The sequence below is a fragment of the Takifugu flavidus genome, chromosome 8 (genome assembly GCF_003711565.1).
Source record: "Takifugu flavidus isolate HTHZ2018 chromosome 8, ASM371156v2, whole genome shotgun sequence".
NCBI classification, from domain to species: domain Eukaryota; kingdom Metazoa; phylum Chordata; class Actinopteri; order Tetraodontiformes; family Tetraodontidae; genus Takifugu; species Takifugu flavidus.
Window position 1 is genome coordinate 11445423 of NC_079527.1, and position 25163 is coordinate 11470585.

Below are 25163 nucleotides of genomic sequence, written 5' to 3' on the forward strand. Positions count from 1 at the left end.
TTGTGTGTGTGTGTGTGTTCTTAATGACTGCTATTGTTGGATTAACTTCAAAGTAAAGTATGCTGGGGGGTCCCAAAAAACAGGAAATGTTTACTATGATTCCATTCTGAAATATTCTTTTACAAGGTTCAAGCTAAATGTAAAATGTGATTTGTATGGATAAAATGTGATTTGCACAGATGGATGATTTGTACATTGCTGAAAACTTTTACATCATGAATTTTGGAACTTAATGCAGCTTTGTGTCGTCAAATCATTGAGTGCGACATCTGCTACAGTTAAAATGTAAACAAGGTGTAACTCCAGTAACTCATATACGAAAATGTAAAAAGGCACATTAACTAAAGATTGGGTATTGCAGTGTTTTTCCATTTGATAAATCTTTAGGAATCATGATCAGTTTTTACGAATTTTCATATGTATGGAGAAGCAAAACCTTAGGAGAACTCATACTGATTTACTTAACTTTTTTATTCCTCTGCAATAATTATTATGATGATAATGGTGTTTATTTTATGTAATATTAATTACATATTTAAAAACCCTTTTTATATGCTTCAAAGTAGCAAAAAACAAAAACAAAAGAAAAAACTCCAACCTGTTGGGACAGGTTAGAGTTGTTTTTTTCTGGTTTAACGCGGTGTTTTTTTGGTTTTTTTTTTTTTTTTTTAATTCGTTGATTAACGTGTGTAACAGGTGTTCGCCGGGAGATGGCGCTAGCCAGATATCTCCGTAAAGCAGACGAAGAAGACAACTGTCGTCACGTGGTCTGCAAAACATTTGCGTCAAAAATGGCGTCCGCCGGCGACGCAACACCGAAGTCTCCACACGTGGAAAAAAAGAAGGTAAATACAAATTAATGAATCAATTCTTGGAAAGCTTTTGGATCTGTGCTGTATGTCCACTATCGCGTTAAGAAAGGCCAAGATCAAATACGTCTTAATTATGTAGAATCATAAAGCAAGTTGCACCCCTGTTAAATGTCAAGGTGCCAAAACAGGTTGTTGTTGGATTTGGTAAAACAATTTTTGATCTTTTAACACTGTTTTACAGCCTCCAGTTCGATACTGGCAAGAGGCAGCGAAGGACGCGACAAATGAAAATAATGCAGAAAAGGACCAAAATGAGTCCAAACAGATGCCCTCAAAAAAACTGGCCAGGCAGACCAAGAAAAAGACACAGAGTGCCAAGAAAAAGACACAGAGTGCCAAGAAAAGAAAACAAGAAATGGAACAACCTGATGAAAAGACGTTTATATCAGGGGTAAGAATCACCTCCCACCTTAAACTTGTTTTCAATGTAGCAATGCAGTTTCTCCAAACTTGTTACATAATAGCACAGCAGATAAATACCAGCTGGTCTTGGTTGATAAAACAAACGCGATGACTTTACATTCTTCTAAAATGGAGAAGTGGTTGTCTTTAGATGTTTAACTGGTTTAGAATGTGAAGGTGTAGGAGGTTGGTGTTGAAGTTAAAGAACACAGATACAAATTAACATTTAGGACTGATTGGCTGTTGTCTGTAATAAATGGGTGTTAGAAAAGGAAAAACATGAACTGTCCACTGCTGCCTTGGGAGGAAAAACTAGACACCTGATGGCACACAATAGGTGCCGTCCCTCAGTGACAGTGCAACTATATTGGTTTCAACAGGGTAAACATAGATCTAGAAAAACACCTGTAAACATTGTGGGTTTTCTAACATCCAATATTCTTTGTTAATGTGCCACAATTACATTTAATGTGATTATTGCACTCTATATTCATCTCTATGATTATTTAGAAAGTGGATCCCTTTCCCGGACCTGCTCCTATTCCCCAAGACAGAATGCAGAAATTCAGGAGGAAAGATAAAATTGAAAAGGTAGTCACACTTGTGTCATGTCATATTTTCAACATTATGTTGTTCCACTAACATATTGCTGAAGAAAAACCAGCTATTGCCAGGTGCAAGCATATGCATTTTTTGTTTTTCTTCGTAGCCTGGCCGCAAACGTCCCAAGCTGAATAAAATGCTCACCCACTCAGAAGAAGCCTCAGAAATGGCCCAGACACAAGCTGCTCGGTTTGACCTCCTACTTCCAGAGGAGGCCGGGTAATTGCAGAGTTTACTTGCTTTCTTTATCGCTGTATTGTGTTTTAAGGAAACATTTTGTACTTTTCTTGCATTATTGCAACAATACATATATTTTCTGATGCCAGATTCTTAGAAGGAGATGAGGGTGAGGACACGTGTCTGATTTCTCAGGAAGATATTGCAGATGCTGTGGATATAACATCTGGAGCAAAGGTAATGATCACATCAATACCACTGTGAAGGACTTTTTTTGTGACATATACATGAAGCTACATTTTCTCCTTCATAGATTCTTAGCATTTTATTAACGTGTTTTTTATGCTTCCTCCACAGTATTTTAATCTGAAATTGTCTCAGTTCGGACCTTATCGAGTGGACTACAGCAAAACTGGACGGTCAGTATTTCAACCTCGATGCTAAAATGTGGTTTTGGTGGGATTCTTTGAGGTCTTCTTACAGAATTAAAACACATATTTGAAATGTGTGGAAATGTGATAATAACTTGTTTATTTAAAATATAACACCGTGTTATCTTCACTTTAGTCACCTTGTGCTTGGAGGGAAGCGAGGCCATGTGGCTTGTATTGACTGGCATTCCAAAGACCTCATGTGCGAGATAAACGTGATGGAAACAGTTAACGATGTAAAGTAAGTTTTCCAGCCAGAATCTCAACACACCATGAATATCCCCTCAAATGCTGACAAATAAGTAAAAACCAACTTCTTACTTCTACAGGTGGCTCCACAGCGAGGCCATGTATGCCGTAGCTCAGAAGAAATGGTTGTACATATATGACTCTAAAGGGATAGAGCTTCACTGCATCCGCAAATTCAATGACGTCCTTCGTATGCAGTTTCTCCCCTACCACTTTTTGTTGGCAACTGCAGTAGGTTCATTTTTTTATTGTCATGTTTTGATTAAATCCAAAGTTTGGATCAAACATTTAACTGCTTAATAAAAGATTCTAAACATTAAACTTGAGTAGAGCAAACTCTGACATTGTTGAAGTCGTCACATTCTTCCCATATTTATTGCCATTCCTTCCTGGTTGCTGTTTAATTGTGCCTCCTTTCCATTGCTTTTTGTCCATATCTGTTTCAGTTTTCCTTTATTATTAGTGTTTTGAGACGGCGTTCATGGTAACCTCTAAAGTCAGAAATGTCAGACCTGCGTTGAGATTAATCTATTAATTGAATTTTCCATATTATACTATTTAAAATCTTGTCTAAATACAGAGATAATCACAATTACGTATGTGTGACACAGCTGTCCATGGCTCACATCGTGCAAACTTAATGTGATTTTCCACCTTCTTTAAAATGGTTAAAAGCAGTTCTGAGAAAGCTTGTTTTATCTTCAGCTTGTTTTATCTTTTATATTTATCTGTCTTCAGAGCGCTACAAGTTTTCTACAATATCTCGACGTCTCTGTGGGAAAGGAGGTGGCGGCAATCTGCACCAAGACAGGCCGGCTGGATGTAATGTGCCAAAACCCCCACAACGCCATCATCCACTTGGGCCATCATAATGGCACGGTGACGCTCTGGTCGCCAAATCAGAAAGAAGCCCTCGTGAAGATGCTTTGCCATCAAGGAGCTGTGCGCTCTGTCGCTGTAGACAAGGCGGGCACGTGAGTCACCCAGAAGCTTCACATTCTTCAAGTGGGACGAAGTGCAGGAGCAGTTTCTCTGCATCAACACTTACATGAAACAATTAACGCAGGCATATGTGAATCTAATCCTGAGCAGCACAACAATATAAGGAAACTAGCTGATGCACAATGCCTGCTGTGCTCCTGTTGTGAGCAGCCCCTCTCTGTCCAACATGGTGTAACCTGCTGTCCTGCTCCCCCATTTTTGCAGCTATATGGTGACATCAGGCATGGATAAAAAGCTCAAGGTCTATGACATTAGGACCTTCAAGCCACTCAACTCCTACTTTATCCCCGCTGGAGCTTCTTGTTTGTCATTGAGCCAGAGAGGGCTGTTGTCTGCAGCAACAGGCGATGTTGTTCAGGTCAGCATCAATTAAACACTGCACAAGTAGTGCTTTCTTACTTACTGGCTTTATGGAATGAAGGAAGTATTGAAACTCTTTTTAGGTGTACAAGGATGTGTGGAACAGTCCGGTGACTAAACCCTACATGGCCCACAGAGTTCGAGGAACGGTTTGGGGACTGCAGTTCTGTCCGTTTGAAGATGTCCTTGGGGTGGGGCATGGCGACGGGTTCACCAGCATGCTGGTACCAGGTCTGACCATGGTCCATTTTACCTTAATTACAGATAAAAAATTTTACAGTGAAGTGAGTTGGGAGACTGCATTAATCTCTTAATTTTGATAAGCATCATGGATTTATTTCCATCGACAGGTGCGGGTGAGCCAAACTTTGATGGCCTGGATGCAAATCCATATCGCAGTGTGAAGCAGAGGCAGGAGTGGGAGGTTAAAGCCCTGCTGGAGAAGATCCAGCCTGAACTCATCAGCCTCAACCCCATTGAGCTGGGACAGGTGGACCGCGCCACCTTTCAGCAACGGCACCAAGACAGGGTCCAGGCGCTGGTCAGTGTCTGCACAAATAATGCATGCATTTAGAATATACATTTGGAATTAATGGTTGATATTTGTATTTTCAGGGTTATGACCCACTTGAAAAAGAGAAGTTTATTCCCAAGTATAAAAAGAAAGGTCGCAGTTCTGCTGGTGGTGTGGAAAGGCGCAAGAAAAAAGTGGCACATGAGGACCAGAGGGTACACACAGTTGCATCCATTAGTATTCAGACGGTGACACAATTGTTACTTTTGAGTCTGTTATACAGCTCTGGTTCTTGTAAAGTTAATGTGGATTCTGTTTTTGGACCCTTTGAATATATATCTGTCCAAAACTGACATTGCACTGTTTGTCATCTGCTCCTCCCCCAGGATGTCATCAGGAGGACTGTAGAGGACAAAATGAAAGCTGAAAAAGAAAGAAAGCAGAAGGAAATGAAGGCAGCATTGCTTTCCAGCCAGAAAGCTGCTCTGGACAGATTCAAAAAATAGAAGAGAAGGACTCTTTGTGTGGCAAGAACCCCGTGACATTCAGTGGGAAAGCCCCAACCCCCACCAGTACTACACAAATGGATGATCAACAAAAATGGACAGGAAAAAGACTCACTTTGGTCACAAGTTAAAATCAGATCTTCTCTTTATTGAAATCACATTCTGGTTCAACAAGCAACATTTTTTTTAAATATAAAACAAGTATTAAAAAACTAAAAGGCATTCTGTCCAGCCTCACTTAATGTTCTTACAATCAATAAAAATACAAAAGCCTTTGAGATTCCCAGGTAAGTAAATGTTTTTGTAGATCCCAAATCTTGGCCTGAATTGTTTGGAATTACTATTTGGATTAAAGAATCTGTAGCTTTTTGAAGCCAAATTCCTCCTGGGATATTTAAATGCAGAATGAATGTGTGTGCATATGATGGAGAAAGATTGACACGTCATTGGAATTTAGCTTTATTTATAAAGCACATTTAAAACATATAGGTCACCCAAACTACTTTACAATAACACACAATGAAATTCTATAAAGTCACAACTTAAACACAACAAAAAAACAACTGGGCCCATATTCACAAAAAATCTCAAAACTAAAAGTACCTCTGAGTGATGTTCTGAGAATTCCTCCAATCTTAAGACTTCTTTGAATTTTCCCTTGGGAGATAAATATTATTTTCAAAGCATTCTGGGCCTTGAAAGAGCACCTACAGTGGAAAAACAGTATTTTAAGCAGAAAAGATGGTGGCATGACAGAGGAAGGAGATATTTTCTCCGTATACTGAATAATTGGATGCTATCGGCATGATGGTGACAGATGGTGTTTGTGGTGGGGTTTTTTTCTCTTTTTTTTGGTAGAAAGGCCAGGCACAATAAACTTCAGCACACACCTTTGCGATTAGCTCTATTTGTCTTTGGATTTTGTTTGTATTGGAAATCTAATGGGGTGGGGGGGTAAATCTAATAGAATAATCTAAATTTAGCAGTCGCTACTCTCATTTTGAACTGCAGCACGTACCGGCACTTGCCTGTGCTTCAAAAGAGGGAACAGCACATTGATTTGCCGTCACTGAGCTTCCAGGTTGGCCTCTTTCCCTGTGCTGTGATCCAATTTCTCTCGTTGTTCTCCACCAGCTGTCAACAGCAAACACTGCTTTTCTGTCTAGTTTGGATTTTTTGTTTTTCCCCTAAATTTTATTTGTTTTGTTATTCTGCTAAAATAAGGCTGCATTTTACAAGGAGCAATGAGCGACAGTCTACTCCATTATATTAAAATTGCCAACTTGACGAGTAAGCAATAAGTAAATCAACAAAATATTCAGCATGTGAAAGATGGACGTCCAAACACTTTGAAGCTGTGGAACAATAAATTTACTTAAAAATAAAGTTTTACCATCATGAGACAAAAGAATTTTCAGGATTACACATTTTTTTAGTACAGTCTTCAGTTCTGTGATCTGTGGATTTTGCTGTCTATTCATCACTAGGAGTGCATTTGTTGTTCCCTTCCATTTCCTTTTTGTACCAACAAATCACAGTTTTTAGAAGACTGCGTCACCTAGCAGTCTTAAGATTAAAGTGACAGTCGCCTCCTTGCTGAGCATTTTTAGGCTAGGTTAAGTCTCAGAGATTTTGAGATTCTTCCTGAATACGGGCCCTAAAGTGGGATTTAACAGGACTACAACACCAAAGACCAGGTAACAGGCATCCCATCCAGGATGTACCATCACACAATTCATTCCTAAAATGGACCAGCTAAAAAAATAAATAACTGAAAAATGTACCTGATAAAGTGTGTTTCTCTGAATAAACCGTGGCACGCGTAATTACTGATAATCTCGTTTTCCTGAGTTTCCAAACATTGCTTTGGCAGAAATGTGCCCCTGTTCTGCACAAACTTCAGATGTCAGTCTGTTGAAGATGTCACTCATCTCCGTATCGCAGGTCTCAGCAGTGCATCTTGCTATTCGCTGGGGTTGTAGCTGGTTTCCTATCGTTTGAAGAATTACTGAGTAATAAACGCTCAATGCTTTGCGAATATGTGATGCAGCAAACCCTACTGGACTCTTAAGGTGTTATATTTGATCTTACCAATATTAGTTACAAGAATTTGTAATTTAGCATCTGTGATTTAATTACCTGGTGTGAGGGTGATGTTTGGTCACCCGCGCTGTTCGTTCACTAGACTCAGATCAACCACACAAACAACAGGAGGCCTTGCAAGGGAGAGCTGACGAGCAGTTCAAGCTTCCTCTCTCAACTCCGTCCGTCTGCTGCTCGCTCTCCTCTTTTATTTGGTGCACACAAGATTTGTGTCAATGTGACCTCATGATTCCTTCTCCTCCTATCTCTACGACTTCCTCGATGGCTAATACTAGCAGCACTATCCCTATCATCATTCCTATCTTGAACAACAGTTCCCTCCACCTTGACAACATTCCTGTAAGCCAGTCTGGTGGGGGACTACCATCATCAATCATAGCGCTCTGTAGTTTAGTTAAAATTTTCAATGCGCTATCTATCAGGTGACCGTCCGCATCATTCTCTGCGATGAACGTACAACAGTAATCTCCTACCATTGCACAAACTCCTCCCTGGGGGGCCGTTATGAGATCTAAGGCCATCCTATTCTGCATGGTCATCAGTCTTAGCGCTGTCATTTCTTCCTTGACTCCTGTGAGAGCAACTTTTGTCAAATTAGTAAATACTTTCAACCTGTAATCAACTGTTTCCAATCTCAATATGTTCTTTCCTACTCCTATCCACGGAAAGAGAGTCAAGGTCACTTTATCTCCGGTTGACCAATGCTTAAACTCTTGTGGTACATCTGTGCCCCACACTGAGTCATGTGGTTTGAACTCGTCATTCAAATCTCTCCTGGAACGCAACTGTGGTGCAGATCTAGCATTAGCAGCATAAATTATGACTGTGTGATCCTTGAGGTGTACTGGAGCACACACTCCTGACCAGTTTGCTGGTAGGTGTGCATACGCATTGTGTCCACATAACCACCATCCCTTATCCACTAATTGCGTGCCTTTGTCTCCTGGCGCGAAAGCGGGATAGTTACATGTACAGTTATAACCTTCTGGACACCTCTGTGTTGCTTCATCTAAGGTAAATAAACCACATAAGTGCCGGGGGTCATCAATACACTCCTATTCACACTGTTCGGAACTTTTATTTTGCTGTAGACACGTTTTCCGATAATACCGATCAGTTGAAGTGTTAAACTTCACATCACGACTGACTCCCAGTGTGCATGACGTATAAACAACTTTACAGACATCCTTGTGTAACGACCCCAAATCTCTACCACCACTCCGTGCATAACAGTATGTGTGATTTATTGCACCTAGCACAGGGAATCTGAATCTATTGGCTTTCCCTGCCATTGTCCGTAGTGGCTCTTGGGTGCAGTTGCTGCGAGCGAACCACGTTCCATCCAACAACTTGAGTGTGAAGTTCGTGTCACGGCTTAGCCCTATATGGACAAAGCACTGTCCTACACTCCCTGTCATCGGTTCAGCAGTTACTCGCGGTGTATGCACAGAAACTGGTAGCATAGAACAAACATAACAGCGAGAATGATTCTGTGTCCGAGCTGTGAAATTAGCATAGCGCCACCATGTATTCAAACTGTAAGTGTGTGAGGACTCTGGATTTTGTTCTAACCACGAATGTTCTAAGTGGCTAACTACGGTGCGTTTAGCGCGCGCGTAGCTCTCATCCTGTCTCAGAGCATCTTTCTGTCCCTGATTACCTCCCTCCTGTCGGAAGTTCCAAAGACCAAAACTCACGAGTCCCGCCGTCACAGCACTCACCACAATTAGGAAGAACAACTTCATTTCCTTTTAGATCTTCTTCACAGGTTCCGACGGGGTTCAGCCGTTGCTGGACCTATACAGGCCGTCAGCCGTTTACGGAGAGTCCGCCACTGCTCCCTCGCCTTCACCTGGAAGAATTTTCTGTTTCTTACAATGGGAAAGGTGTATCCACGACAGTTTCCCGTCCACTCGAACTGCAGTCTTTGTGGTCAGCTGTACTTGATAAGGACCTTCCCATCTAGGCGTGTTCCACCTCTTCCGCACAAACTTCTTCACCCACACGTAGTCGCCCGGTTGAATGGGTTCCTGGGGGGTGGAATCTGTGGAAGACACAGGACTAGGCAGAACATTTACAGTATTCACACATCGGTTAAGTAACACTTTTTTCAGATAATCTGCTATTGTTTCCTCAACATGTTTTAGCTCATTTGTTGTTGCAAAGTATGGTAGGCAATAAGGCCGCCCATATAATGCTTCAAAAGGTGTGATGCCTGTTTTCTTGTGTGGTGTTATGTGCATCCATAATTTCACCAGGTCGAGACAAAACATCCAGTTCTTTCCTATCTCGTCCATACACTTCTTCAGTCTGTTCTTAATAGTACCGTTGACTCTTTCAACCAATCCTGCACTCTGAGGGTGGTATGCGCAGTGATTCTTCAAATCAATGTCCAAGGTTACTCCGACAGTTTTCACTATCTCATTTACAAAATGGCTTCCATTGTCGCTCCAGATGACCTTCGGGATGCCAAACCTGGGAATGATCTCTCTACATAGGACTTTTGCTACTGTCAGTGCATCTGCTTTTGCTGTGGGGAAAATTTCTACCCACCTAGTAAATCCATCTAACACTACTAGACAATATTGTTTACCTTCACATGGTGTTAGCTGAATAAAATCTAGAAAAACTGTGTGAAATGGATGATTTGGCAATGGTGTAGTGCCTGCAGGGGCCTTAAGGGCTCCCTGTGGGCTGTGTTTTACACAAATAGCACATTGTGAACAAAACTTTTTTGAGTAGGTATGAAATCCTATAGTATAATAATGTTCATTAACCATCTGTACCATCCCTCCTGTTGAGACATGGCATGGCCCATGGCTCACTAATGCTGCCCATTTATGCATATTCCGGGGAAGTATTGGCTTGTTTCCTATGGTTAACAGTCCTTTATCATCCAGTTTGGCTCCTCGCTTCTTCCACATGGCCTTTTCTTTTTCTGGAGCACTTTGTTGCATTTCTTTTAGAATATCATTATCTGCAGGTTCTAAGGTAAATGATTCCTCATTATCAAGAAGTGTGTTGTTATTTGCTGCAGCCTTTGCGGCTCTGTCAGCAAAGGCATTGCCTTGTGAGACTGCGTCTGTGTGGTTAGTGTGTGCAGTGCATTTACATACAGCTATTTTGCGTGGCTGCTGTATTGCTGCCAATAACTTTTTTAACAGTTCTGCATGCATGACCGGTTTGCCGGTCGACGTTTTCATCCCTCTTAAATTCCATTGTTGAGCAAACACAAACAGCGTGGAAAAAGCATATTGACTATCTGTATAAATGGTAACATCTTGTCCTTTGCTTAGTTCACGTGTGAGTGCGACGAGTTCTGCTGCTTGAGCAGAATAGGAAGAGGGAAGTGGTTTCGCCTCCACCACCTCGGTTGCTGTAACTACTGCATAGGCAGTTCTAGTGCGTCCACAGTCATCCTTTCTCGATGATCCATCCACAAAGAGTGTCTGTCCTGTAGTCAACGCGACATCACTAAGATCTGGTCGCGGCAGGACCTTGGTGGAGACCTCATCCAGGCAGTTGTGCTGGTGTCCCTCTTCTGCGGTGGGTAGCAGCGTTGCTGGGTTTAAGGTTGTGCAGCGACGAATCGTCAGATTCGGCTGAGACAGCAACACTGCCATGCAGGAAAGATGACGTGCTGGCGACAGGAATGCTATCTTACTTTGTAGCAGCAGTATTGACACTGCATGTGGAACTAGCAAAGTTAGCTCATGATATAGCACCACTCCTGCGGAGGCTTTTACTGCCTCAGATGCTGCCACCACTGCTTTAACGCATGGCGGGAGTGCACAAGCTACGGGATCTAGCTTGTGGGAGTAGTAGGCCACTGGCTGCCTCTTATCTCCGTGCTTTTGCAACAAAACTGAAGTCATAAAGTCACCCTTGCAATCTACGACCTGCTCAAAAGGCTTCTGATAGTCTGGCAGCTTTAACACTCCAGCACCTACAAGGGCCTGCTTTATGTACACAAATGCTTCTTCAGTTTCAGGGGTCCATGTTAACACATCAGTCATTGCTAAGGGATTATCATACATCAATGCTTGTAAAGGGGCAGTTATTTTCGCATAATCTAAGATCCATGATCTGCAAAAATTCACAAGTCCTAAGAATGACATCATCTGCTTCTTTGTTTTTGGTTTTGGGGCTTCAAGCACTGCTGTTTTCCTCGACTCGAGAATAGCTTTACCATTATGTGTCAAAACATGGCCCAGATAAATCACTTTCTGCTTCACCAGTTGCAGTTTGCTTTTGCTTAATTTATGGCCTTGAGCGGCTAGCCAGTGTAGCAATGCTAGCGTGTCTGACCAACAATCTCCCTCTGTTTTTGACGCCATGAGGATGTCATCCACGTAGACGAGGATTTGACTTCCACACGGAGGTTTAAACTTAGCTAACGATGACATCATTACCTGAGAAAAGATTGTGGGACTCTCACAGTAGCCCTGAGGTAACCTTGTCCAGGTGTACCTTCGTCCTTGAAACGTAAATGCAAACCAAAACTGGCTGTCTGGATGTACTGGTACAGAGAAAAATGCATTGGATACATCGATCACCGTGTACCACTGATGTTCAGGGTTTAAGTCATTCAGCAGAGTGTATGGATCTGCGACTAAGGGAGACCTAGGGACCACTGCAGCGTTTACAGCTTGCAGGTCCTGCACCATCCGCCAGCCGGTAGATGGTGGTGACTTCCTTACTGGAAATAGGGGTGTATTTACAGGAGACTCAGGACACTCTCTGATGACTCCTGCTTTAAGCAGTGAGTTAAATATCGGAACAATACCCTCCTGTGCATTAGTCTTAAGGGGATATTGTCTCTGAAATGGTCTATAATCTGATTTAGGGATTATTTTTACAGGTTCTGCTCCTTTTATAAGACCTACATCTGCAGGTCCTTCCGACCATAATTCAGGGGGAAGCTCTTTCAGCTTCTCCTCTTCCTCCTGCGTGAGGAAGATGTTTTCTTCTCATGAACTCTGGTCTGTGAGGTGCGTTGCTGGATGTGTCAGCAACCATGTTTTAAGGGGAATGCGCCACACCTGGAACTGATCATTAAAATCAACCTCACCCTTAGGCCTATAGGGCAGGCTGCTCCAGTGTTTTACGTCACATCCCAAGTCTTGCCATCTTTTCTTAAGCGGTTTAGCAATAGAAACATGTGGTACAGAACCTGACACTTTGAATAGCGCTGCTGCTTCGGCGGAAAGGCTTCCTGCCGTGCAGACAGCTGTTTGACCACACACATATAGATGCATATGAGCATGAACCTGGATATTTGTCTTCCATGTGTTTACATGATGCTGGGATTTCGAATTCAGCACCTTTTGTGGAATGTTGGTTGCCCATGTTTGCACTTTATTTATCAGTTTTTATGTACTTGAGTGGAGACGCCTGATCTCCCGACTGAACAACCCTCAATCCATACAGGATATCTAGTTCAGTCCCTCTGCCGTGGCCTTATAACCCCTCTTTTTTAATCAGGAGAGTATACACCAGGCTTCTACCTCCGAGGAGGCGGGTGTATCTTGCCTCTGCTTCTCTCCTGATGACCAGGCAGGCAATACCGCGGTATTTTCTGTGTAGCGCTTTTTGTGTCTTATACTCACTCCGTTGTCTCTATGGTTTCTCTCTGAGTTGTTTTAGTGCCTTCTTCCCGTCACTGGAGATGGTCGCCCTGGGAGGGACGAAGACCGGCCTTCCGTCAACTCGTGATGAAAGGTCTTTCACTTCGGACGTCTTTTTGACTCCGGCTGCGCAGACTTCGGCGTTCGGTCGTCCCACGGCGCTCCTCTCCAGGTCTTGGGATCCGGCTCGAAGGACCAATTTTTGTGAGGGTGATGTTTGGTCACCCGCGCTGTTCGTTCACTAGACTCAGATCAACCACACAAACAACAGGAGGCCTTGCAAGGGAGAGCTGACGAGCAGTTCAAGCTTCCTCTCTCAACTCCGTCCGTCTGCTGCTCGCTCTCCTCTTTTATTTGGTGCACACAAGATTTGTGTCAATCTGACCTCATGATTCCTTCTCCTCCTATCTCTACGACTTCCTCGTGTCCTTGAACATGGTACCTCCCAGTGCTGGGTACATAACAGCTTCAATACTTGGTTCAAACACTCATACATTCCTTTTGATTAAACATTCTAAATCTACTTACTATACTTACTATAGCATTGAAACGATAATAGTAATAACAACAATAATTCTTCTCACACTGGTAACAGACCATGATTCGTAAGCAGGTTAAGGTAATAGAGTATGCATGTGACATAAATGTGCTAAAGGCAATAGATTTCTATTGTGCAAAAGTCATAAACTGTCAATTTTATTCCCCGGTTCATCATATGGGGTAGACAACCCAGTCCTACGAGTGCCAGAGTCAGGCAGGGTTTTCTGTCCTACCAGGTACACGACGCTTTCTCCAAGGAAACTGGGATCCTGAGTGAAACCTGCGTATCCAGCTGGTAAGACAGAAAACAGCCCACATGTGGAACTCAAAGACTCGTTTACCTACCCCTGAAATAACAGTGATGCTGACGACTACAAATATTGTTTTAAAAATAAATAGATCTAGAAAAAATAAATGTGCGGGTGCACTGAGGCCTGTAGCGCTCCTGAACCACTTACAGTGAAGCTACCCCCCCTGGCTCTGCCTCCACTTCAGCCCTCACAAAGTGGATTTTAGGCCCAGAGCATAACCCAGCATCGCCCGAATCTTGCACAACCCCAGGGAAGCACGCGCGCTCAGCCAGGCACAAGGTTGCGAGGACTGGATGTCAGCCCAGTATTGAAGCATCTTTTTGGGTGGGATGTTGTGGATCGATACCATCGCCTGATAGCAGCAGCGACCGAACGGCATGACCGGACCGCCAGAAAATAAGGGGCAGTGGGATGGAAGCACCCCAGCTGCCCGGGCACACAGGCCAACAAACACATCCTCAGGGGGAAGCGGCGTGGATAAAGGTGACGCGGAAGCTGCCAGGGAAATTTTCAGCAATGCAGAACGGGATAGAACATAAGCAGTACCGCTGCAATAGTCTGGAAACACTGAGGGAGCGTAAGCCCCTGACGGTAGATAGTGCTTGCTGTCCGGGTCACGGTCCGGTGCCACCCGGAGATGCACCCTGCCGAGGTATAAGTCTCCCCGTTCGTATGGGTTACGACTTTTGTTGAGGAAATGCAGCAGAGCGCCGGGATTGAATAGAACGTCATCGTCCACTTTGGCCATGAAGTGAACTTGTGGACAGAACCTGCGTCCCCAGCTGAGCATGGACAGCGTTTTCAGAGTCAGGTTTGAGTAGGAGTCCAGAAATCGTCCCTGGATCAGGTCTCCCCGCTCCCTGGCCTCCTCTATCAGCAGCTTGGTCAGTCCAGGGTCAGAAGCCACACCCACCATAAAAAAGGTCATGACTCGCAGACCCCTAACCTGCACCTCGCCTCCCCATGTATCTCTGATGGCTTGGCGTGCCCTCTGGTTGGCCGGAGCAGAGATAACCATGGTGATGAGGTAAGGCTTGGCACGCTGGCACACCAGGGGACTAGGCATAAGTAAGAATTCCTCGGGTCTGGTTGGGACGGCGCTCTGCGGCGGAAATATACCGACCTGCGGCTCGACCGCTGCGTTCATCCTCATGGAGGTGACCCATAACTCAATGAAGTCCGTAAAGAGCAGCGCCAGTAGGACTGCGGTCGCTGACACAGCGCACAGAACTGGCAAACCCGTCCGAATCCCTCGTTTACCGAATCGGGGTTTACATACCCAAAGTCCGCGTCCGAGCATGGCCGAGTACAGCCGCGCAGATCCGTGGTGTTCTGCAGCGATTTCTACAATTACTTTCCGTTCCCCCTGCGTGTGGGAGGCTGTGAACCGCTATGTCATTAAACACCACGTCCTTGGCTCCTCGCGTTACGTTGGTGGTCCTGTAAAAAGCAACAAACGAGCGCAAATGTCCCCGAGGACGCGATGGAGGGTCTCTGGTGAAGATGCAGCAGCTCTTCTAAAGCAATGATTAGCTGCCTCACACAAGAAACAGTCAATTGTGTGGCTGCCCCAAGCTATTTTACGCCCTGATTTGTCATCCCCCAAAATCGATTGCGGCAGAGAAAATATTCCCATAGAGCAGATGTCCACCCTGCGAGGAATTGCATTAAAACAAAAAAAAAAAAAAAAAAAAACCCTACACCTTTTTTGTCTTTGCTTGCAACGCTGCTGCGTCCAGTTCCCATGCACGGTTTTGATAATAACCACTGTAGTAGGATGTTGTGTTCTTTTTCACCAAATATTGTAGTCCAATCTGATTGTGGGAAAATATATCGCGATTCCAATTATTCAGAAATGAGCCGGGTGGTTTGCAATGAACGAAGCATCGCGACGAAAAAAAACTGCTTGTTATGTTCTAGGTGAGATTAGAAACGAAATGAAGGTTTGCATTATTCTGGTCTGTGCAACCCATCCCATCCCATCCTGTCCAGGACATGGTTGCACGGCGCCACCTGCTGGTTTCGAAGAGCACTGCTGCTGCTGGACCATTGACCTGAAGCCATCATTTAGACGGGATAGACATACAAATTCAGACAAATAACTAGTGTAAGACGATTCTCTCTATCCCTGAAAAAGATGCACGATGGGAAAGAAGATGGTGAACATCTATGGTGTTGTGAGCATAGGAATAGTTTAGCTTTTAAAGAAAAAAAAGTGAGCTGGTTTTATAAAATGTGTTCCCGCAATCCTTATTTTTTGTATGAACCTGAAAACGAGGCAATAATTGTGGATAATTGAAGAAAAGAACGCATACAGGTCAGTCATTTGACCATCGGAGACCAAAATGGTACTGTTTTTAAAATGTTTAATTGTTGATGACAGTATTCTCCTGGTGTGCATAGATTTAATATTTTAATATTATCATCATTAAGAGGGTGATGAGCTGATAATTGTTGCGACGTTTAAGTTTGGCGCTGTGGTCGATGTCTCGACATGTGGTTTAACTTTGACGGGAATTAAAAGAGAACGGCAATCCCGGGAAATGCGTCTGTCCAGGAAAATACAGTCCACGAATTTCCATGAAGGTTTTCCCACAGTATTCCCATTTCTTTCTGCATTGAAAACAAGACGTCCCCATCTCGTTTTGACAAGCGGGCACAGTGACGTCAGACTTCCCCGGCTCGCGCCTGAGGGGGCGGGCGAAAGAGAGAGGAAGAAGGGAAAAAACACCAACCATCATCGACGCGCTGGCTCTGTGGGGTCACGAACTATGACCTTTAACAGGAGAAAAACAAAACAAATATTTTATAAACTAGCCAGCGAGCCTAAATCTCTGACTGTCGTCCCACGGAGGTAAGTCCGGTTGGAGTTTTAAAACCTTAGAAAGCTGTCGGTGACACAAGAAGATAAGAGAGCGCGGCTAATGCCACATTAGCATGTTAGCCAGTGGTTACGGGGCTCTTCCTGACAGTCTCTGGCTACCTGCTACGCTGGGCGCTGTCTGGTCGCCGTGGCTTGCTTTAGACAAGAATAAAGTAAATGGCAACATGTGACACTTCTTACTGGTGTAGCCCGAGCAAACATTTGCATGCTCCAGTTGTTAAACACAAGCATGATAATGGTTCTTGCTGACTGCTGCAGGCTACCTCAAACAGCTAATGGTAGCAAAGTGTATATGCAACTGATGAACTCGACCCTTTTACCTTTGCCATCGAGGCCGGAGGACAGAGGTGGGTTGAAATCACTGTGACAGTCATTTTATTTAACATATGTCCATTTATGCATTCAGTGTATGCGCCCAAATAGTCAATTACTGCACTATTTGGGAAGAAAATAGCTTATTATTATTTTTAATCACGAGTTCATGCTTTTGGCACACCGTCGGGTTCTCCATTTTGTTCTGTGTTGTGATGCGTTTAATGAAACCAGAGAATTGATGGGCATTCTGGGGGACCAATCAACAGCAACATGAAACAGCAGGCCCCTCCTTTAATGAACAAATGTGCGTGGTTGACTGCTGTAGAGGCACACACGTCAGCTGCATGATCATGTTAGAATTAAAATCAAACACGCGATGAATTTATTCATTCAATAAACTACAAATGTTTCTCACTGTTGCAGTGTTTTGGACACAAATAGAAAGTCCCTGTTGGGAATATCAAAAAAAAAGAGAAGCTTAATTAGTCACATAATGGTAACTGGAGCGTTGAACTTCAATTACAGACAAAACAAACTAGTGTGCACGGACGTTCTCCTTTAGGGTGATGTTCCCATTTATTACAACTAAAAATACAGTTATAAAAATAAAACTTGATGTTGGTAAGCACTGTTGGGCTTCTCACACTGCAATCAACATGTACTAATTTCTAGCTTATATCAAACACCTACTGGCAGGTTACTGGGCGGCTAAACCGAAAACTACACACTCACTACTACACTCTTTAGGTCAAATAAGGTATTTACACCACAAAAAAAATTAGATTCAGTTGAATACTGGCATTGTTATCCGGAGTATGCCAGTCAGCCTAGAAAATTATGAAGACCATTTATGTTTTCTTTTGGCACAAATGGTTGCTAAACCTAGACGGAGACGAACCACAACCACTCTATCCAGTGGAAAATTCTTACTTTATTCTAAGTGTAGGTTCTGAATTGTATAGGTTATTGTAGCTATTGTAGCTAATTGCTTCAGTGGTTTTTCTATTTCTATTATAGGCACACTCACTGTCATGGCTGTGTAAATTGTTTTGAGCTTTTTGATGACTCTATTATGCCTCATCATTGTCTGAACAGATCTCACTAATGATCTTACATCGCCATGATGACCAGCCTCAATCTGCTCTCCCAGCAGAAAGCCGACTCTGATCAGGAAGCAGAGGTGAGTGTGCAGAGGACTTTCATTCTGTGTGCATGCAGTCTGTTTCATGTGATGGATATTCAATGGTCTTGATCCACATAGCTGCTGTGCAGGAATGGGTTGCAACTGAATATGTGATCAGAAAGAGGAGGCAGGCAATGCTCATAAAAGTTAAAATTGCTGTAAAAAACGTTCGATAATCCTTTCTTGCGGAACTGTAAAGTTTGGGCCAATGCTTGGTCTTTCTTTGCCCGTTGGAGAACAGAGTAAGATTAGATATACTGTATATATTTTACAGAATTGCAAATGTTGATTTGAAAAATTTAAAATGGCATGTTGAGGTCAGGGTGGCTTAACTCAGTCAGTTGTCTTTTGAATTGCAGATGCCAGCCTCTCCTTCTGACTCAATGATGAGTGAGTCTCCACAGCGCCTTCAGATAATCTCTACAGAGCCCACTACAACACCACAGAGAATACAGGTACCGGTACATGGCCGACATCACCTTTTCCTCTATATTCCACTACTTTAACCACACCGAAACATGTCAATGTTTGCCCTGATGTCTTTCATTTCTGACACCCTCAGATTGTAACTGATCAGCAGACGGGTCAGAAGATCCAGATAGTGACAGCGATGAAGCCGCCTCCAGTTCCGAAGCAGCAGTTCATTCTGACCACGGCTGACAGCGCAGGGTCGGGCAAGGTCCTCCTGACCTCATCGGACACACACAACACCAAGCAGCTCATCTTCACTGCTGCCGACAGCCTAATGCCTGGAAGGATACAGGTTCTCACCACACCACCGTCCACTACATCAATTTAATGTTGACTGTACCTTCATATTGGTGATTTTCTGACAGGTTTTCAACAATATAGGTGACATGGTGATACTCGGAAGATATAATTAATAACCTGTGTTCATCTTGTATTGACAGATCGTTACAGATCCACTGTCAATGGAAAGGTTGTTAGGGCAGACTGTTGACTTAAGCCGACCGCAGCTTGTGGAGTACTGCGTGGTGTGTGGAGACAAAGCTTCAGGTACGAGAAGTACTCTTTCAGTGAAAAGCAGGTCTTGTCTTTTTTGTATTGCTCTAGCCTGTTTCCAGATCTTCCAGATATGCCTGTCATATAATTTTCTTCTGTCTTCAGGCCGTCATTATGGAGCGGTCAGTTGTGAGGGATGTAAAGGCTTCTTTAAGCGTAGTGTGAGGAAGAACCTGACCTATAGCTGCCGCAGTAAACAGGACTGTGTTATTAACAAACACCACCGCAATCGCTGCCAATTCTGCCGGCTTAGAAAATGCCTTAAGATGGGGATGAAGACTGAGTGTGAGTCAAATCGAGTTTATTCTCACTTGTGCTCACAGCTGTAGACTTCTGATTATGTACATTGGGCAGGCGTGTCCAGTTCAGACTGATGTTCAGTATGATCATTTCCCTTCTGAAAATGGTGAGTGAAGTGTCTTTTTCTTCAGCTGTCCAGAGTGAGAGAAAACCCATTGAAGTTATGCCCCGAGAGAAACACGTCAACTGTGCTGCCTCAACCCAAAAGATCTACATTCGCAAGGACCTGAACAGTCCACTCATCGCCACACCAACCTTTATCTCTGATTCAGAAACAGATGCCTCCAGGTCAGTGCCATTCAGATCAGACTGAGGTCAAACCTGTGCTCTTTGCACCACCCAGGGTTTGTTTCTGTTGATGCTGTTTAAACCGAGGGTTGTTAACGATCTGTGCAGATCCAGCCTACTGGAGCAGGGGATGCTGGTTAATATCCAGCAGCCGGTTATTCAGAGTGATGGAACTTTGCTCCTGGCCACTGACTCAAAGGTACAGCTGCAAATGTCATGTGCGTTAGGGAGATTCCTACTCCACCATCCTACATCACCATCTTTCTTACTGTGGGTTTCTGTTTTATACAATGTGGTCTTGTTCTCTGCACAAGCTCCTTTGAACTATTGTATAATTAGTCTTTATTTTATAATATTTGGAGTGTATTGATATATATTAAATATTCTTTGTGTGTAAAATGAATGGTTAGATGACAGGTATGAGACAAATCAAGCAACTTATTATTTGTTTAAATATATAGAGAGATATTTGTCTTCACTTCTGGTGCTTTTCTCCAGTTACATTTACTCCAGTTTATTTGTCATGCCTGATTGGTAAAAAATGATTTCATCTGTTGCCAGATGGATTCAGGGCAGGGTGACTTGGGGACGTTAGCCAATGTGGTGACTTCATTGGCCAGCCTGAGTGACTCCCTACGAGAGAACCTGAATAATGGTGATACCTCAGACGGCCAGCAGTCTGCCAGTGATATAACACGGTTAGAATGCAGCACTTAATCCTCCCAGTGTCTTTTGTTCTGGGGCGTTATCTCTGTAATACGTTGCTACATGATTATTTTGAAAGATTGTTTGGTTAAGTATTTTACTCATTGACAACACTAGACACATTTGCACGGTCATTTATTTGGAAAGAAAGTAATGTTGAGGATTTCTATCCAGTTGGTTAATTTCTGTGTTTGTGTGTGTGTTTTTAATGTCCAGTGCCTTTGACACCCTGTCCAAAGTTTTTAACCCATCTGAAGAAGGGGTCGAACAGAGGCTGACCAATAAATCTTTGCAATGTGTTGGTGGAACAACTATCCATCTGATTGGTCGAGACCAGGATACCCCCATTATCGAAGTGGAGGGGCCGCTGCTCACAGACAGCCATGTTGGTTTTAAGGTGGGTGAGCTTGCAAAACCTCAGTATGCAAATTTGACCCTGAGCTGGATATCTTTGAGGAGTTCACTGATTTTTGTTTGGGTCTGTTCATTTGGTGTTCACCTGTAAATTATCAATAATCTTCTCCTGCTTTTCAATTTCTATGTAGTTGACGATGCCTAGCCCCATGCCAGAGTATCTGAATGTACATTATATCTGTGAGTCGGCATCCAGGCTTCTTTTCCTCTCCATGCACTGGGCTCGCTCCATCCCTGCCTTCTCAGCTCTTGGGTAAGAATGTGAAAGATCACTACCATATTTTCACAGTTGAAAACAGTTGGTCTAATTATGAAAAATGACTTTTTATGAGGCAAATATGGAAAAGACAACAGTGGAATCCTCTTTTGCTTCAAGGAGCTGCAATTTAAATTCAGTGCTCATTAATGGCAGCTGTAGAATAAACCTCAAACAAAGAAATTAGCTTGTTCAGTGGAGGAGACTGTGAAGGAACAAAAAAACAATGTGTCTAAATAAAAGCTTTTTGAACTGCCTGAAAATGAGAGGAATGCAGTGTGTCGTAAAGTTGTCACACTTCTCTGTGTGTCTTCCTTTCTCAGTCAGGAGGCAAACACCAGTTTGATGCGTTCCTGCTGGAATGAGCTGTTCATTCTGGGTCTTGCTCAGTGCGCTCATGTGATGAACCTCTCAACTATCCTCACTGCTATCATCAACCACCTTCAAAGCAGCATCCAGGACGGTATGGAACACAACCTGTATCATATTATTGTTTATGCACAGATTCACTACTGCAGAGAAATTACTTGCGTTTGTAAATTAGTTCTAGCTGAAATTAGCTGATTACTATAATCAGCTTTTATATTGTAAAACATTTATCAACCCTCAGAAGAACCATTATGTAGATTTGTAGTGCTTATACCACGTATTGTGTTTGCATAAAGTGTTCACTAAATGATGTGTTGTGGTGTCTCGTAGACAAGCTATCTGGAGAGAAAGTCAAGCAGGTGATGGAGCATGTTTGGAAGTTCCAGGAGTTCTGTAACAGCATGACGAGGTTGGAGACCGACAGTTACGAATATGCCTACCTGAAGGCTATAGTGTTGTTTAGCCCCGGTGGGTGTGTTTGTATAAATTACGTTACCAAAATGGATTTCTTGATTTAAAAATCATTCCAAATAAACAGCCAGAATTCTATTTGTATTGTGTTGACAGATCATCCAGGTCTGGATGGCAGCGGGCAGATAGAGAAGTTTCAGGAGAAAGCTTTGATGGAGCTGCAGGACTATGTACAGAAGACATATCCAGATGACACGTATAGGTACTTCCATACTATCTCCCTTACATAGCCATTGAAATGAAGTCACAAGAGGTAAATATAAGATATTCACAATAAAAAGTTAATAAATGTAGCACTTATTCCTCATTACTTAGTGTGCAGAACTTCAGAGGGTAAACATACATATATTGTGGAGGTATTTGGGTACCTTGCTAGAAAGTTTAAAGTATATTTAAGGAAGATTCTGGTCAAATACCTGAGATATTTTTTATTTTCCTAGGTTGACCCGTATACTAACGCGTCTCCCAGCGCTACGCCTCATGAACTCCAGCATCACGGAGGAGCTCTTTTTCACCGGCTTGATAGGTAACGTCTCCATCGACAGCATCATTCCCTACATTCTGAAGATGGAGACAGCTGAATATAACAGCCAGAACTCTGACCATACAGAATGAAAAACCCAGTTCTCCAGGAGTCAGAACTGTCCAGCTAAAGAAAGTCTTCAGTAGGTACTTACCCGCTCTCCAAAAAAAGTTTTATATCAATGCATGGTACAAAGGTATTGAGGATATTTTGCAGATTTTAGATAATCTAGCACTTTCGGGCCTAGGATGGCCCTTGGAATGTTTTCTTCAGGTGCAGTAATGCGGCCATTTGACTTTTAAACTCCTCCAGACTGCACTGAATGAAAGAGGACTCAGCAGCTGCTGCTGTGCTCATCTCCTTTAATGGTTTTTTATAGCACTTCAATGTGACATTCCTTGTGCTAAAGCATTTCACTACATTATACTGTCTGCTAAACCATTACCATGCCCCATGTGAAGAGATATTAGCACCAGCTCTGCATACAGGTTGCAGATGAGCCACCTTGACAAACCTGATTTTTAATTTAAAAATGACAAATATAAAGCTATTTAAGATCAGTCTGCACTTATGTTCTCACTTAGTGACAAGTGTAAACTGTAAAAGTACTGTACGCCTTTATTAATAGATGGGAACATCAGCATAGTGTAAGAAGGAAATATCAACCTGGTTAGTATTTGTATAAAGCATGGACTTAACAGCTTCCAAAATTTCATATAAACTAATTTTGCTTGAGGGCATATCAGCAGTGACTGTTTTTAGTCAAATACTATTACCGGTAAGTAAATATTGGAATACAATTAATTAATTGATTAAAATTGGATTACCAGAGAGTAGATTGCAAACTTATTCCAAACTCATTAAAATTTGTTACATTTTATCATAATATAAAAAGAAAGCAGAAACTAAAATATCTAGGAGTTTTTTTTTTTATGCTAATCCATATTCAACATGCACCTTTCTGGGTTGTCAAAAACGGATTCGGATTAAAATTAGTGCAATCACCCCACGCTCACTTTTCCCTTTATGACAATCAGTTGTGTTGTTTTCTTTCTCATCAGTTTCTGCTCCTCCTCTATTGTGCTTGTGTATTTATCACACACGGCTGTTATCTTTTGCGATGCTTAGATTTTATTTAGGTTGAGAAATGTTACTTGAAGCACTTCTTACCTTTCTGGCATTTTTACACTTTTCTTTTGTAATCTTAAAATGCTCCTAGTAAACGTACGGCACACTAAGGTGTAAACAACCAGATGATGAAACTCTTCGATATTCAATTCTTATATATTTCTGATAAAATTCTGACCAATCATTATGTTCAGTCTGAATAAACCTACTGGCTGAGGTTCCTGTCTTTCATCCATCACTGCATTTATACCACAAATAGAATTGAATTTTCGAAAACTGTTTTCACTTACCGGTGCCTCTGAATCTGATTCAATCGCTGCACCTCCATCTCTACCTTCACTTTCCTACCACATGTGCCAGGAAAGGAGGAGAGCTTTAGAGGTCAGGAAGGGGCGGAACTGTGAGAGTTGGTCATCTTTAACAAAATATCAAGTGCTGTGCAACTTGCCAGAGAGGGAAGAAGTGCTTTAAATTAAGCTTGGCTACTTCTTTTTGTGTTTGTCTTTTGTAATCCTCTCAATTGAGTGCACACCCACTCTTGTGGTTTTGAGCCACATTTGTACTTTTTTTTATTATTTCTTTTTTACATTTTTAGATTAGTTGTAAATTAATTTGCGTGTTGCATACCAAGTGTACTTAAAGTACCTTTTTGGGCAGGTTTCCCTGGTTAAAAATAAAGAGATTTTGCGGGAAGCTTATTTCAGGTGCACTATTGTCTTGAAGACCATGTGACCACTGACTTTCCCATTAATGGACACCCACACCAACATGATTGGTAACAGGGATGTAAAGTTAACAACTGTAATGTCTTGTGAAAATAAATGTAATATTTGGGTTAAAAACCCTAACGGCCTTTGAAATGGCACTGTCTTGCAATGACCTTTGTACTTGTAATTTCATAAAAATGAATGCATGTTGTTTTTATGCGGGGTTTTATAATCTTGTCGCAGTCTGTCCTTTTAAAAAGCATTGTTATAATTTTATAGTGCATTGCAGTGCATGAAGAAGTGGCTTGTAAGTGCATTTTATTAAATGCTGTATGAAAACTGTTAATTTAAATGTCGTGGCTTTACAATGTGTACCATAAGCAACTCTGTATTAGATGGCATTAGAATCTTTTTCAGCCTTGTGAACTGAGTACAATATGAATATTTTATAAAAATGTAAGTCTTCTTTGTATTTCCTGCTCAAGTCAACATTCAGTCGGAAAAATTCAACAGCCATCCATGTTTTGCTCAAATTTGTCATGAACCTGCATCTCTACCTCACACCACGTTGACATCAAACAAATGTATTGGGTTTTCAGTTCTTGTTTCAACATTCCAGTCTCTGAGGCTTATCTGAGGCCGGGGCCGGCCCTGATCTCTTAAGTAAAATTTAATTTTGGGGTCCTCAAATAAAATCTATGTGTAAAAGTAGATGTGTGAACTTCTTGTAGTTATGTTGTAAACTGTTGGATTCCTTCACCTTGGCTGATCTTGAGGCACTGCCCCTGGGCTGATTCAGTACCTCCTCCAATATGCTATAACAGCACTCCTGGTTCCATGTAGCTGCAAAGCATTTTACATACATAGATTACTGTAGTATACAGCAAGCCAACAATCTCA

The 25163-nt window shown here is 42.4% G+C and overlaps 3 protein-coding genes across 8 annotated transcripts; 2 read left to right on the forward strand and 1 right to left on the reverse strand.

Moving 5' to 3' along the window:
• Window positions 1-704: 704 nt before the first annotated feature.
• wdr46 (WD repeat domain 46) lies at window positions 705-5495 on the forward strand. Its single transcript, XM_057040886.1, has 14 exons — window positions 705-845; window positions 1054-1263; window positions 1785-1865; window positions 1984-2096; window positions 2204-2291; window positions 2412-2473; window positions 2622-2726; window positions 2815-2965; window positions 3473-3708; window positions 3941-4094; window positions 4180-4327; window positions 4447-4637; window positions 4712-4825; window positions 4997-5495. Exons 1-14 carry the CDS (start codon window positions 711-713, stop codon window positions 5114-5116), a joined length of 1908 nt encoding a protein of 635 aa, XP_056896866.1. The 5' UTR covers window positions 705-710; the 3' UTR covers window positions 5117-5495.
• A 67-nt stretch (window positions 5496-5562) lies between these two features.
• Window positions 5563-15694, reverse strand: b3galt4 (UDP-Gal:betaGlcNAc beta 1,3-galactosyltransferase, polypeptide 4). 2 transcript variants are annotated; one of them, XR_008951725.1, is made up of 2 exons: window positions 12829-12968; window positions 5563-9263 (listed from the first exon to the last, which is right to left on the reverse strand). XR_008951725.1 is itself a non-coding variant. In XM_057040928.1 (2 exons), exon 1 carries the CDS (start codon window positions 14995-14997, stop codon window positions 13885-13887), a length of 1113 nt encoding a protein of 370 aa, XP_056896908.1. In that variant the 5' UTR covers window positions 14998-15694; the 3' UTR covers window positions 5563-9263; window positions 13845-13884. The 2 variants fall into 2 exon arrangements, 1 of the variants encoding a protein (XP_056896908.1); XM_057040928.1 differs by lacking the exon at window positions 12829-12968 and adding an exon at window positions 13845-15694.
• Window positions 15695-16307: 613 nt separating this feature from the next.
• On the forward strand, window positions 16308-24974 carry nr2c2 (nuclear receptor subfamily 2, group C, member 2). 5 transcript variants are annotated; one of them, XM_057040890.1, is made up of 16 exons: window positions 16308-16551; window positions 16840-16928; window positions 17992-18076; window positions 18439-18534; window positions 18642-18842; window positions 18991-19096; window positions 19208-19387; window positions 19534-19690; window positions 19799-19889; window positions 20252-20388; window positions 20612-20792; window positions 20941-21062; window positions 21389-21528; window positions 21765-21902; window positions 22002-22107; window positions 22346-24974. In XM_057040890.1, exons 3-16 carry the CDS (start codon window positions 18017-18019, stop codon window positions 22518-22520), a joined length of 1890 nt encoding a protein of 629 aa, XP_056896870.1. In that variant the 5' UTR covers window positions 16308-16551; window positions 16840-16928; window positions 17992-18016; the 3' UTR covers window positions 22521-24974. The 5 variants fall into 5 exon arrangements, 4 of the variants coding, with proteins under 4 accessions (XP_056896870.1, XP_056896869.1, XP_056896872.1 ...); XR_008951694.1 differs by lacking the exon at window positions 16840-16928 and having other exon boundaries at window positions 16312-16551; window positions 21765-21843; window positions 22346-22431; window positions 22516-24974; XM_057040891.1 differs by lacking the exon at window positions 16840-16928 and having other exon boundaries at window positions 16313-16551; window positions 22346-22431; window positions 22516-24974.
• Window positions 24975-25163: the final 189 nt, after the last annotated feature.